This window comes from Heterocephalus glaber, unplaced genomic scaffold (genome assembly GCF_053883595.1).
Source record: "Heterocephalus glaber isolate CG9 unplaced genomic scaffold, H.glaber_assembly_v1.0 deba00000943, whole genome shotgun sequence".
NCBI lineage: Eukaryota > Metazoa > Chordata > Mammalia > Rodentia > Bathyergidae > Heterocephalus > Heterocephalus glaber.
In genome coordinates, this window is record NW_028258175.1 from 6,291,662 (window position 1) to 6,305,423 (window position 13,762).

A 13,762-nucleotide genomic window follows, 5' to 3' on the forward strand; every position below is an offset into this window, starting at 1 on the left:
AAGTCCCCGCCTCCCCACTGCCATGGCACTGGCTGGTTCTAGAACCTCGGAGGAGCCGAATCGAAGAGTGTTTACCTTTTTGGGACCAAAGCCCCTACTTCCAAGAAAAAATTCATTTTTACTTGAAACCCAATTTATCATTTGGGTAGTCTTAAGGGGAATTTGCCTCGCTAGTGTTACGCTTGTTTTAAATAAAGAGGTGTATTCGGCTACAATTTATAAATATAATGTGCTAAGATGTGGGGGTGAAAAAATCTAGAGCACCAAATTACATACAGTGAAAAATTGTCTCTTTCTCACCTGAGGTCCTCAGTTTCACATCTGAAAAGGCAACCTCTCTTGGTAGCTTCCGGCCTAGGCTCAAGATTTTAATGTGCACGTATCAGTGATACAGACGCATGCACGCCTCGGCCCATTTAACACACACACGCACATAGTGGGCTCTTCTCTGGTGCTTACACTCACAATGCCTCTGGGAGGTGGCGTCCACCTGTGTATAAAGGCTACTGCTTTCTTTCCAGCAGCCACATCCTGTTCGCTTGTGCGGCTGTCCTGCTATCTAAGCAAGTTCCTTTCTGATGGATGCTTCGAAAGCCTCCAGTCCTTCGCTCTGACCCACAATGCTGAACGGCCCTGCACTCAGCCAAGGATGCCCACTGGCTAAATCCTAGCTGTGAGTGGCAGGTTCTTGGGCAGTGCCTTTGAGGTAGCTCCGCGTGGACCTGGAAGCCCCCAAAGGCCATGTGATAAGGGCTGCATGGCCCACCTGACAGTGCTGTGGGAAGGGTGGTGGGAACTTTGGGAGGCGGGGCCTTAGGACGAGGTAGGTTATTTGGGGCGGAGCCCTTCAGGGGAATATTGGTCCCCTGGGCCCTGCCCCTCTCTCTGCTTCCCGATGCCTCGAGGCCAGGCTGCTGCTCTGCCACTCCTTCGCCACTGTGCTGTCCCACCTCATCACAGACCCAAAGGCACCAGGGCCAAGCAACCTCGGGCTGGAACCTTGAGCCAAAATAAACCTTCCTCCTTTTAAGTGGTTTATTGCAGGCATTTTGTCACAGCAACAGGAGTGCCCAACCCCTTGGAGCGAGATTCCGCCACATGCTCTCCTCTCCTGAACATCACCCCGGCGCCTGACAGACGGAACACAGACTCCTCGTGGCTTTACTCTGCATTTCTTTCTCTCCTCCCCACCACCTTTTCTTGCTTTTTGGGAGTGCAGTTGAGAATCTTTCTCTCTGAATTCAGTTTGTACTTTTGGCGTCCGGTGCTCAGCCCAATCCCACCTGCCCACCTGCACCCCGTTTTTGGATGTGGTGATTGGTCTTTGATTTCTTTTTTTTTTTTTTGCGAAACTGGGAATGAACTCAGGACCTTGCACTTGCCAGGCAGGCACAGTACCACTGAGCAACATCCCTGGCCCTGTTGGTCTTTGATTTGCAAGTGCTCTTTATCAGTAGAAGGAGCTCTTTGTCCTAACTGGGCAGATAGTTTTACTAGTTTAGCATGCCTGGGCTTAGGAGGGATTTAGTTGTTTGTCGTCACACAGGACGTGTTAACTCTCAGCAGGCAGCCCTAGCCATCTTTTTTTTTGGTGCCGGGGATCGAACTTGGGTCCTTGCGCTTGCTCAGCAGGGAGTGAAACCACTGAGCTAAATCCCTGGCCTCAACACCAGCAATCTTTACCTTTAAGGCAAGGCTGCATTTTGCCACCTAATTGTTTCGGGGTGGGCGTGCAATGAACTACATTCACAGCCCTTTACTTATTTTTGAGACAGGGTCTTGCTAAGTTGCCTAGGTTTGGCTTGGACTTGTAATCCTTCTGCCTCAGCCTTCTAGAGTACTGGCACTGCAGGCCTGCACTGCCATGTTGGGCTTTGCTCATTATTCACCAAGGCTTTGAAGAGGATTAGGATTCCTCTGCAGGATGTGACTGTCCCCAGCCTAGGCTTGCCTCCCTGCCCTGCCCTGGGTCCCCTGGTGTTCCTCTTGTAGAGTCCTAGGATCGTCCCCACTGCTGAGAACTTGTGCCTAGACACACATTGTCTCGGGGACACAGGAGGGAGACCGCCCACAGGCCCCAGGCTCAGAGGGGCCCTCATAACAGGCTCTTACGGGAGGGCCGGGCAGGCCTTATTGGGAAACAGACCCTTTAAAAGTTGGGGTTTGTTCCAGGCCCTCAAAGTGGGCAGGCTGGAGGCTGTAAAGCTAGAAAAGAGAGCAAGCTCTCAGTGTTAGACTCTAACAGACACCAGGGCCAGGATCTCCACCCAGCCCATGGCATCTTTCCTGACGGTAAAGAAATGGAGCCTGGTGGGCTCCAGGGCTTCGTGTCTCATCACATGTGTCCCGCTGGGTCTTTGCTGGGGACACAGTTCTCACCTTGCAGCCTCTCTTCTAGGGTATGGTGGATGCTGGCGTCTGGAGAGCATCACACTCAAAGTTTTCTCTGGCTCAGTGGTTCTCAGGCTTGCATGTGCATTAGAATCCCCAGGGCGCCTGTTAAAATCCAGGTGCAGGGCCCCTGATTCAGAGGTGGCTGGTGGCTGGGGTGGTCCTGAGACTCTGGGGGCTGCTCGTGCTGCTGGTCGGGGGCTGCACTTGGAGACCCAGTGGCCTCGTACACCACTCCCTGGGTTCTCCCCTCTGAGGCCGGAGCAACACAGGCCTCCCTGGGATCAAGGCGACCACAGCGATGGCTGGGAGTCGGGTCCTGAGCCATGGCTCTGCAGTCACTCTCCCATCAGAGCCTCCTGGCAAAGCTGTGCAGTGGTCTTTGCCGGTAGCATCTCCACTTTACAGTGAGACAACTGGGGCTCAGAGAGGGCACCCAGGCTTTAAATGGGACAGATGTGGTATCTGCCCCAGATCTACCATGGATCCACTGCAAGATTCTCAGTAAGTGGCTAACCCTCCTGGACCTCCCTGGACCTCAGGAAATGGGGACCGTAAAACCTGATTCCTAGGGGCGTTATGAGGACTTCAGGGTGGCGGTTACAGGAGCATCTGCACACACGAAGCGCTTGAGAAATGCTCGTGCCTTTCCTTGCCTCCAACCCCACCATGAGGACGAGGCTGTCTCCGCAGTCTCATGTTCCCACCTCTCCTCCTGCTCATCTTATTGTGGTGTCACTGACTCCGTCACTTCTTAGACGCGCTTCACTGGGTCACGCCTTCAGGCTTAGGTGAAGGCTGTTTTCCCCGCGTGGAATGCCTCGCTCACTCACCCACTCCAGCAGAACTCCTAGCCATCCTTCACAAAGCCCCTTTGTCTTTGGATCTTTCCTTGAAAAGTCCCTTCTGTCTTGGGCAGAGAAAGTATGAGGTATCGCACCATCGTATCTGCAGGTCAAAGCATTTTATACGGACTGTAGTTGGGAGAGTTAAGTGTGCTGTTCAGGGGCCAGGTTGACTAACACAACCTCATCAGCATCCGCATCGGCAAGACTTAGTGTTGCCCATGATTCTAGGAGGCTGTGTGTGTTGACTCACTTAGCATCTACAATAACCCTTTGAGGCAAGTGCTGCTCACTGTCCCTGTTTTACATAGGAGGACACAGAAATCTTGCCTGCAACTGCACAGCTCACCTGTGGCACAGCCGGGAGACAGCCTGGCCAGGGAATCCGTCTTGTTAACTTTTATATTGTCCTCCTCCTTCCGAGAGCAGGGTGGCTCAGGTGGAGCCTGTGGTACCCTGTGTGCCTGCCCCACCTAAGGGCAGCTGAATGTGGGCCCGGAGTTGCCAGCTTTCCTGATTTCTCAAGAGGATCCAGCATAGAGAGCTTTATGTGACATCTCCCACATTTAAAAGTCTTAGGAATAATCTCAAATTGTAAAAGGAGTATGTGCCTCACAAAAGTTGCCCACAGGCCTCCTTTATGACTTCTGCTCTCCTTGTATTTTGAGGTGGGCACTTCAGCTCACTTCATGTCTGTATATGGAGCCTGAGCGTTCCACTGTGGACTGGGCTTGTGGCTCTCACAGAGCGGAAGTATCTTCCTTGGGTCCCTCTCAGTGCTTGGTACTGTGACTGTGCTTGGGGTGTGGAAGAGGAACCTATGGTGGCTCTGATCATCACCCCACTACAGGGCCATTAGGACCAGGCTTCCTGCTTGAGTGGAAGCATTTGGTTTACACCATCCCATTACTCCACTTAGGGTTTGCGGAGGGTGCCGTTATCATCGAGTCCATTTACAGATGTGGTAAGTGTGCACACAGAGTGGGAGGGAACTGCCTAGGCTAGGAAGTAGTGGAGCTGGGATTGTAATGCAGGCATCACTGACATTAGCTTTTCACCGGCCTGCCTGCTATCAAGCGTCCCAGCAAACTGCTGATGGTCCTGTCTATCACATATTCCAGAGCAGACACTCTCCCTGTGTGCTTGTGTGGGCCTGGAAAGATTGTGGCGTGCAAACAGGTCCCTGGCACTCCACTCGGGCAGCCCACGGTACATATGCATGCTTGTGCGTGTGTGCATGTGTTGGTATGTCTTATGAGTGTGTACGGGTCTGGATGCATGTATACACACAAGTGGATATCTGTGCACATATACAGGCCCCTGGGTGTGCAACAGTAAAGAAGGAACCTCGTGCCCCAAATTCTGATCCGATGAAGTTAGTTTAGAACAAGGAACAAGAAACTGGACTTAACCCAAACAGCCTATTTATAGAAGAGTTTGTCAGGCATCGTGGCTCATGCCTGTAATCCCAGCACTCTGGGAATCTGGGGCAGGAGGATCACAAGTTCAAGTCTAGCTTGGGCAACTTAGTGAGTTAGTGAAACTCCGTCAAAAACCACAAAAAGCCCTGGGGATGTAGCTTGGTGTGAAGGCCCCAGGTTCAGTCCCCAGTACTGGGGGAAAAAACCCCACCAAAATCACAGAAGAGTCTAAGAGAAAAACCAGTCCCAAATTTGGGGGACCTACAGTATAAATAAATGGACTAGATTTATATGCAGCAAGGTGGATGATTCTGGAGGATACAGCTGGGGGGTGTGGAATGCTGTGGATGAGTCATATCATTCCTAATACACCTGCCCACCACATTCCTCGGTATTCTGCATATTTTCCCCGGGCACGGATGCGTAACTGCACAGGCTGGGAAAGAGCCCCACGTAGTGAGCGCCTTGGTTACCTTTGGGAAGCAGGGGGAGCCCGGCTGGAAGGGTTTGGAGGAGGAGGAAGACAGGGAAGGCCCCATTCAGCCGGCAGGTGGGTTGGGCCACTAGGGGTCTTCGGGGCCAGCCGGGTTCAGACAGGTCCTCCGAGGGCTCACGCAGCTCCTATAGCTCGCTCCCAGCCCGATGCTGCGGGGAGCTTTGAGCGCTTGGGGGTGGGAAGAATCCCACCGTTTCCTTCCTACACCCGTGCCTCAGTTTTCCCTCCAGGCTCGGGTGTCCCCCACTCTCCCCACTTGTCCAGGACACCTGAGCGACCCGACTTTCTCCGCTCGCGGACTCAGCGCCGAGTCCTCGGGGTCCGGACTGCTGCTCCCGGCTGCGCCCCGAAGTGGACGCTCGCTCAGAGAATTAATCGCCGCCCCCTACAGACGCGATGCCGAGGGTTCGGGTCGGCCTGCGCCCAGCCCCGCGCCCCGGGCCCCCGCCCGGACCCCACCTCCTGGAGCGCGCTGGGGTGGGGGCACCTGCGTCCCACGGCGGCCAGAGCGCGGCGCCGCACACGGGCACCCGGGCGCCCTCCCGTGGGAAACTGAGGCCGAGGTCGGCAGCGGGCCGCAGACCCGACCAGGGGCGCTCCGGGGTCGCTGTCCTACCTGCTCGGCGGGCTCGGAGCGCGGAGGCCGGCGCTGGGCTGCGGTGCGGTGGAGAGCAGAAGGAGAGCGCGATCACAGGAGGCGGAGGAGCCACAGGGGCGGAGAAGCCCCGGGAGCGCCCGCGGGCGGAGCTTGCCTGTCACCGCCACCTGCGTCGCCACTGCCCAGGCACCTCCCGCGCTCGTCCCCTACCCCGGGTCCAGGTGCGTCTGGCACCGGAGCGATGCCCACCGCCCCAGACACAGCCGAACGGACCCTCCACGCGTGCCGAGCAGGCACGCTCCACTGCACTCACTTGGCACGCGTGTGAACACTATTCTGCCTCCTGTGCGTGCCTGCTCTGCACACATGCCCAGAACACATCACATGCACTGGACCGCCGCGCACAGCCCACCTCGCCCTCATCCGTGCAGGTACAGAAGATCCCTGGGCGAGGTTTGTTTTGTTTTGTTTTGTTTGAGACAGTCTCCCTATGTAGCCCAGGATGGCCTTGAACTCCTTGGTCCTCCTGCCTCGGCCTCAGAGTGCTGGGATCACAGAAGTGGGGCCACCACGCCTGGCTGCAACCTGGGAATTTTAGGGAGGGCCGCTCACCTCATCTCCCCAGGAGTGTGCCTGCGCCCTGCAGGGACCTCTGAAGTTGCTCACCTACTTCCAGGGACTTCCTTCCTTTCCTGTCAGCCCCCTGCAACACTGCTCCCAGACGGGGGTTTTGTTCTGCGGGCCCAACCTCTGCCTTAGAAATCCTGCAGCCCACCTGGAGCTTTGGGCCTCTGGGTGACTCACCTGTGCTCCAGCCTTGGGCAGCTGCCAGTCGCTCTCCAGCTGTATGAACACGGTTTATCCCTCTTGAAACTCGTGGGGATGAGATGGGGCTCTTAAGAACTGATTAGAACCCTGCCTTCATGAAAGGGTTAGCCGCTCATGGGATTAGGGGGTGAATAACCGGGTTAGCTTCAGAGTGGGTCTGCTACACATCCTGGCTGGCTCGGTCTCTGGAGTGCCCATCCTGCCCCCCACCCCATACCAGGGATCGAACTCAGGACCTTGCACTGGAAAGGCAGGCGAGGCGCCACCGAGCTACATCCTGGGCTCCAGGAGCACCCATCTCTTGCAAAGCCTGGCCCTACCTTGGGACTCTGCCAGCAAGAATACCTCCAGACGCAACGCATCCCTTCCAGCTTGGGCCAGAACTGGGAGCCAAAATAAACTTCTTTGCTTTATAAGGTACCTAGTCTGTGGTATTGTGTTATTAGCAACAGACGAAGACACCAAGTTTCCTTGTCTCATCACTTTCTTCCCTTCATCCTGCCTTCTTTTCCCAGTAGGCTAAGTTTCCAAGCACGATTATGTCAGCACCTTTCTTTCCAGGGTGTCAACACTTCCTTTCATGCATATTTTGCTGTACATTGTCCTAACACAGCAATTCTTTAAGTTTTTGTTCTCTGGAATCACTTTCATTTAAAAAACTTATTGAAGATCCGGAAGAGTTTTTGTTTATGTGGGTTTATCTATTGATAGTTTTTATATAAAAAGATTTATGCTGGGGCTGGGATTTAGCTCACACCTGCCTTGCAAGCTCAAGGTCCTGAGTTTGATCCCCAGTACCAAAAAAAAGAAATTAATGCTGATACTTAAAAAATATTCCTAGAGCCCAGGATTTAGCTCAGTGGTTCTGCTGCCTGCCTTGAAAATGCAAGGTCCTGAGTTCGATCCCTGGTACCAAAAAAAAAAAAAAAAAAAAATATATATATATATATCTAAATTCATCACACTATAGCAATAATAAATTCATTTCATGTTGATATAAGAAACATGCTTTTATGAAAAGTATTTTCCTGAACAAAAACATTAGTGAGAAGAAGGGCTCTCTAACATTTTTTGTGAATTTTAATATGGAGTTTAATAAAAGATGGCAGAATTGTCATGTACTTCTGTGTCCAGTCTGGGCAATATGTTGTTTAATTGAAGCCAATGAAGGAATTTCAGCGGCATATAATTGGATGCACTGCTATGGTTTGAATACGGTTTGTCCCCTTTGAAATGTCCGAGTCGGGAGGTATTGAGAAGGTTCCGTCCCTCCTTATGGCATTTAGAGGTGGGACCTTTGGGAGGATGAAATAAAGTCATCAGGGTGCATCCGCCATGATGGAATACTGGTGGGTTCATAAGATGAAAGACCTCAAAATAAGCACACGTGTGCTCCCCGTGTCTCACTATGTGATGCTGCGTGTGACCTCGGGGCTCTGCCCGCTGCAGCCCCTTGACCCTGGTCCAGAATTGTGAGCCAGAACAAACCTCCCTTCTTTGTAACCAGCCCAGCCTGTGGCATTGTGTTATCAACAACAGAAAACAGAGTGACATACCCACTGTTGCTTTTGCACTTTCAATGCAAATGTCAACTCAGTGAAAAAGGCAATTAGCATCTTGGTATTATTAGGAAACAATTTGGTTCCTCTGGAAAGTGCCTTTGGAAGCCCGCAAGAGTGTGTGGATCACCTTGAAAACTGCTGCTTTAGCATCTTCACATGTGACTATATGAAACTGTTGATGTTTGACTATTATTTGTCTACAAAAATGGCCACTTTGTATGGTTCAAGCCAGTGCATTTTATCTGTGAGGACTCCCTTTTGGGTCAGCACTGTTTTCTGATGGACACTATCAGAATGAGCCCCCCAGGAGACTCTGATGCTATGGGCAGCTCTGTACAGCTGACACTCTCCTTTAGTGACATGATTTCTGGTGTGGGGTAGGATTTGGAGTTTTGAGGTGGCTGGGAACTCCAGACTAGCTTGGCTTCCTGAGGAGCAACACCTGCCCACCTTGCTTTCAATGGGAACTCCGGTCTGAAGGGTCTGCGTGGACTTTAGCTTGATGTTGGAACTATGGATCGTTTGGCCAAGTTTTCTTTTTTTTTCTAAATAAACTTTTTTGACATGAAGATTGTTGGTTGAATTATGACAGCAGTAGATGAACTCACGTCTGATGTACTGATGACTGGTTTGGGGTAGGGCGATCTGTAAGTGCCAAAAGAAAAATTCAATTGAATATTTAACACTATTATGGAAGAATAGTCCTCCTGCTCCTTTTAATCAGTTAGTGTAATTCTGGTAGATGATGGAGATATGAAAGAGAATCCAAGATCAGCCAAGCCAGCCCCGATGATCAATGGGGTATTATGTGTTGAAGACATATTGTCCTTTCAGCTACAACTTAAACAATGGTTTGTGTAGGTGATAAGGTAAATGTTCTTTTTTGGGTGAGGCACCAACTTGGGGTCACTATCCCTTTTTCACCTCTAATCTTTATTTTGATCAGGGAGGTGTTGATTTCATTTATCACCATCTTATTCAGGGTTAATATGGGCCTGGCCTGGCACTCAGCACATTGAATTCCTCTTGGGAAAATGGTTTGCTTAGGAAAAGGAAAGTGGTCCAGGTCAGGGTAACCATAGTTAATTAAACTCTACACAAGGACTTTTTCTTTCAACTCTCAGGGAGTCTTGTCGACTTGGGAGTCATTAATATGTGACCTTGCTACGGTGTCCACAGACCTGTCTGTCTCCAGCAGGCTGATTCGGTGCATTCCGTGCGACAACACTGAGATTCCACCTCACCCCAGAAAGAATGGCTGCTGTCAAGAAATCAACCAATAACAAATGCTGGTGGGGCTGTGGGGAAAGAGGAACCCTGCTCCACTGCTGGTGGGAGTGTAGACTGGTGCAACCACTGTGGAAATCAGTATGGAGATACCTCAAAGAACTAGGACTGGAAGTCCGATTTGATCCAGCTATTCCTCTGCTGGGTATCTTCCCCAAAAGAATTAAAAGAATCATACCACAGCAATATATGTGCACCCATGTTCATAGTGGCACAGTTTGTAATAGCTAAAGCTTGGAAGCAGCCCAAGTGTCCATCAACTGGAAACTGGATAAAGAAAATGTGGGTTTTTTTGGTACCAGGGATCAAACTCGGGTCCTAGCACTTGCGCAGCAGGTGGCAAAACCACTGAGCTAACTCCCGGGCCCGAAAATGTGTTTTTTAAATAAAATGGAGTACTACTCAGCCATAAAGAATGAAAAACTAGAGTCATTTATAGCTAAATGGATGCATATCGAGGCCATACTCTTAAGTGAAATAAATAGGACACACATGTGTAAATACAGAATAGTTTCTCTAGTGTGAGAAACTGATAGTGTAAACAAAGGTTAAAATGATTAAAATGAATAGTTGATAATTTGAAATAGGAAAAAAGGTCCAAAGACGAAGGAGTGAAGGGAGGGGAAGGGGAAAGGAAAAGAGGGAAAGGAAAAACTATGAGAAAAGAAAAAAAAAATGGAAATGAAATCTATGTAAACAGGGAAGGGTGGAGGGGGTGAAGGGCACACAGGGAATGGGGAAAAAAAATAAGAACCAAGATATATCATGTACAGGTATAAGCACCCAAGGATAAATGTAAACAAATTGTATACCTAAAATATACCAATAAAAGAACTGAAAAAAAAAAAAAAAGAATTAGTGGGAGTTCCAGAAATGTTAGAGCTATTACCCTGGCTTGTAGACATATATTGTCAGCGAAGATGTCCCATTTTACAACTAAAATATTTAACATTTGTAGCATTATTATTTTTACCTTGTTTGTTAAGGGCCAGCATAGCCTGAGCTAATACAGACCTCCTATGAGTTTCCGAACCAATATTCTAACAAGCTTTAATGTAACTGCTTAAATCTTTAGCGGCTCACACGGTGGCCAGAGCCTGTTTACAGTCTTGGTTAGCATTGTTATAAACAAGCTGGAGAATAAGTATATTGGCTGCTTGAGCATGAGGAATTTGTCTGTGCATGGCTTCCTCTAGTCGGGCCATGAACTGTGTGTAAGGTTCCCTTGGCCCTTGTAAGATATTAAGAAAAGTCTGGATAGGAGCTCCATCCTCAGGCACAATAAGCCAAGCTCTTTTCATTATAGGTCCTATTTGTTCAACAGCCTCAGTGGTAATACTGCAACTGTTAGGCTATGTCTGCAAATTGTCCCGTTCCCAAAAACATTTCCTCAGTTACGTTAGCCCTGTCACCCTATCTGTTTCTGGCAGCTTGGTCTATCAAAAGCTTCTGCCATTGTACATGAAAATGAAAGTATTGACTAGGGGACAAACAAGAATGAGCAAGATGTCCAGCATAGAATCCAAAATACCCAGAGTAAATGGTCCCTGAGCTCCATTATTAACAATACTTTGTTTTAATTCCTTAAGCAGTTTGAAGTCAAACACCTGGTGTTCAGGAATATACCGATTTTGGTTGTTTGGATTGGCCTAACTGTTACTGGGAAGCAACAAGGCCCAAGAACATCCCCATGCACAGCTGCTTCCTTAACTAGCTGTTGATATTTATTTTCATTTTATTTTATTTTTTATTTTTTGGTACCGGGGATCAAACTCAGGACCTTGTGCTTGTGAGGCAGGCGCGGTGCCACTGAGCTACATCCCCGGCCCTCCCCTAGCTGTGGATATGTAGACATACAAGGCGAAGAATGTCTCACATTTAAGTAGCCTGGTGGTGCAGGCCAAGGAGTCTCTTTATAAGGCTCCTCTGACTCTAGGTCTTCTCCAGGAGCCAGGGGAACGTTAGGTGACTTTTCCTCTTAGGAAATTTCTCTTCCTCATCCTGACTGAGGACAGGAGCCTCAGGAAGGGTAGTGTTTAAAGGACCCAAAACTGATTTTTCTAGGCCCCAAGCAGAAAAGGTCTTAGGAGAGATAGGCACTCCTTTGCCATGAGCTCTTTTAAAATTTTCACCAATCCTATCCCCATTTTTTAAATCTAAAGTTTCTGCCTGCAGAGACCAAGGATTGAATTTAACAATCTCACACATCATTTTAGTTAAGGTGCCAGTACTAACTTGAGCTCCAGCTTGTTTAAGCAGCTTATGGAAGAGTTGGATATAATTTTGTTGCTCTATAGACTGATTCTTCCCTATTATCCCAGCTACAGAAACTTTCCTGAATGGAATCAATATGAGAAAATGAAAAAATGGAAACAAAGTCTTTGTAAATAGGGAGGGATGAAGGGCTTGAAGGGAGGGCAGGGGAAGGGGGAAAAATAAGAACCAAGAGAATTATGTAAAGGTGCAAATTTCCAATGATGAATGTCATTATATTGTATATCTAAAATGTACTAATAAAATAAAATTAAAAGAAATATGTGGATCTGTAGCCTTGAAGAGGCTATGTAAGAATGGATCCTACCTCTTGCTATTTCAGGTGCATAAAGCTATAAGCTTCCTTTTGGCTAAGCCAGTTGGTGTTTCTGTTGCTTGCAATTAAAAGACTCTTGGCTGATTCTAGTGAAATTTTATTCAAACTGCAAAGAAGGAAGTCAGGAGGGACAGCTAATACATCCATTTACAGAATCTTGACAGACTGGAATGTCCTCATCCCAAACTAAGAAGATAAACTACAACAAGTGCCATTGTAGAGTCCTAGGGTTAGACTCCAACTGGCATCTGTGTAAGCACAGACTGAGAAGCTGTGTCTTGGTGGGCTGCCACCTCCAGAGACAGAGCTGGATGCAGAGCTGCCTGGCTGTCTGGAAGCCCCAAGCCCTGGGTCTGTGGCTTGATCAGGGAATCCTCATCTCATACCAACGATCAGAGGTAGGTCCTGGGTCTTCAGTCTCATCCTCCCAGGCCACAGCAAGTGTCAGGGCCCCCTGCCTCTGCCACCACACACCAGCTGATGCTGTGTGCATCATTTCAGTCATTCCTCTTTCTCTTCCCAGTATTCCCCAGGCCTCCACCCATTACCACTCCTATTGACCAGTATTATTGGGCAAGTCTCCTTCATTCCCCAAATAATCTTATGGGATAAGTTCTGTTATCGTTCCCAGTTTGTAGATGAGGAAACAGTTCTGCAGGTGTCAAGGAACTTTCCCAAACAATGGCCAAGCCCGCAGGACAGGACCCAAGTCTGAGGTAGGACGTGGCTTTGTGACACAGACACTAACACCGAGGCTTGGAGACTCACTACCCTCGGAGTGGCCATGTGGGGTGGGGGCCCCAGTTTAAATATTTTATCAGCTCATCCTATTGAGTAATTGCTTGCTTGATTGACTTTCATGAAACTGGGGATTGAACCTGATGCTTTTAAAATTTTTGACCCAATGTTAAAAAACAAGGAAATATCTGGGAACTTAATACAAAAGCTGATTTCCTGATTCTATGGAAAACGAGCAATCAGGAGATATGGGTGACATGGGGCTCCTATTCCTGCTTGGCCTGGGTGGGTTGGAGCCAGCAGCCACCAAATGAGTTCTCAGGTCCTTGTGGGCCCCAGGCCATGTGGGCGCAGTGTTCTCTAACCAGCCTGCACCTCTTGTTTCTGCCCCCTGGGCATCTGAGTGTGGGGCCCCTGCCACCTTCCCTCAATTTTCTTCCCTCTGCCTGGCTGGTTGGTCATGAAAGCTTCCAGCCCCTGCCAAGCCTGGCACTTCCCCCTCTGTTCCCAGAAATCCAACCACAAGCCCCAGATCCCACAGGGCATAGCCAGGCTGGCATCACTCAGCACTCACCTGGCCACTCCAGGCACATGCCTTTCCGTTTCTCTTCCCACTGGGCCGGCTCCCAGGGCTTTGACCTGAGAAAGAGGAGGCCCTGAGAACCAACTTTTCAACTTCCCCACGGAGGTTTTCAGTTGCATCCAGGAACCTGGAGACCTAGAAACACTCTAACACAGTACTAGCTGAGAACATTCTACACATGCAGAGATAAAAAGAATGACAATATGCAGCATGTTGCGTTCAAATTGCCCAGTACTCTGCTGCAGTAAAAAAAGAGTAAGATGGGGTCAAAATAGATTGATGTGAAAATAGCTGGAGATATTTTATTCATTCATTCATTCATTCATTCATTCAACAAATATTATTGACCATTGTTTATTTTTTCTAGCCCTTAGTGATACACTGGTGAGACAAGAATGTCTGTCCTGTGAAGCTTGTATTCTG

At 49.2% G+C, this 13,762-nt stretch overlaps 2 protein-coding genes across 5 annotated transcripts in view; one reads left to right on the forward strand and one right to left on the reverse strand.

Annotated features, from left to right (window-relative positions):
* Scnn1b (sodium channel epithelial 1 subunit beta) overlaps window positions 1-6,184 on the reverse strand; it is a 58,751-nt gene extending 52,567 nt beyond the window's left edge. For 2 of the 3 annotated variants that reach the window (XM_021237315.2, XM_004855940.4), the window contains exon 1: window positions 5,770-5,901. The gene's annotated coding sequence lies outside the window, so the exon portion shown is untranslated. Of the gene's footprint in view, window positions 1-5,769; window positions 5,902-6,163 lie in introns of those variants that run through there. The other variant, XM_087208870.1, reaches the window with a different exon arrangement.
* Window positions 4,988-7,384, forward strand: LOC147828648 (uncharacterized). 2 transcript variants are annotated; one of them, XM_087208873.1, is made up of 2 exons: window positions 4,988-6,204; window positions 6,800-6,999. In XM_087208873.1, exons 1-2 carry the CDS (start codon window positions 5,550-5,552, stop codon window positions 6,976-6,978), a joined length of 834 nt encoding a protein of 277 aa, XP_087064999.1. In that variant the 5' UTR covers window positions 4,988-5,549; the 3' UTR covers window positions 6,979-6,999. The 2 variants fall into 2 exon arrangements, with proteins under 2 accessions (XP_087064999.1, XP_087064998.1); XM_087208872.1 differs by having other exon boundaries at window positions 5,039-6,182; window positions 6,800-7,384.
* Window positions 7,385-13,762: the final 6,378 nt, after the last annotated feature.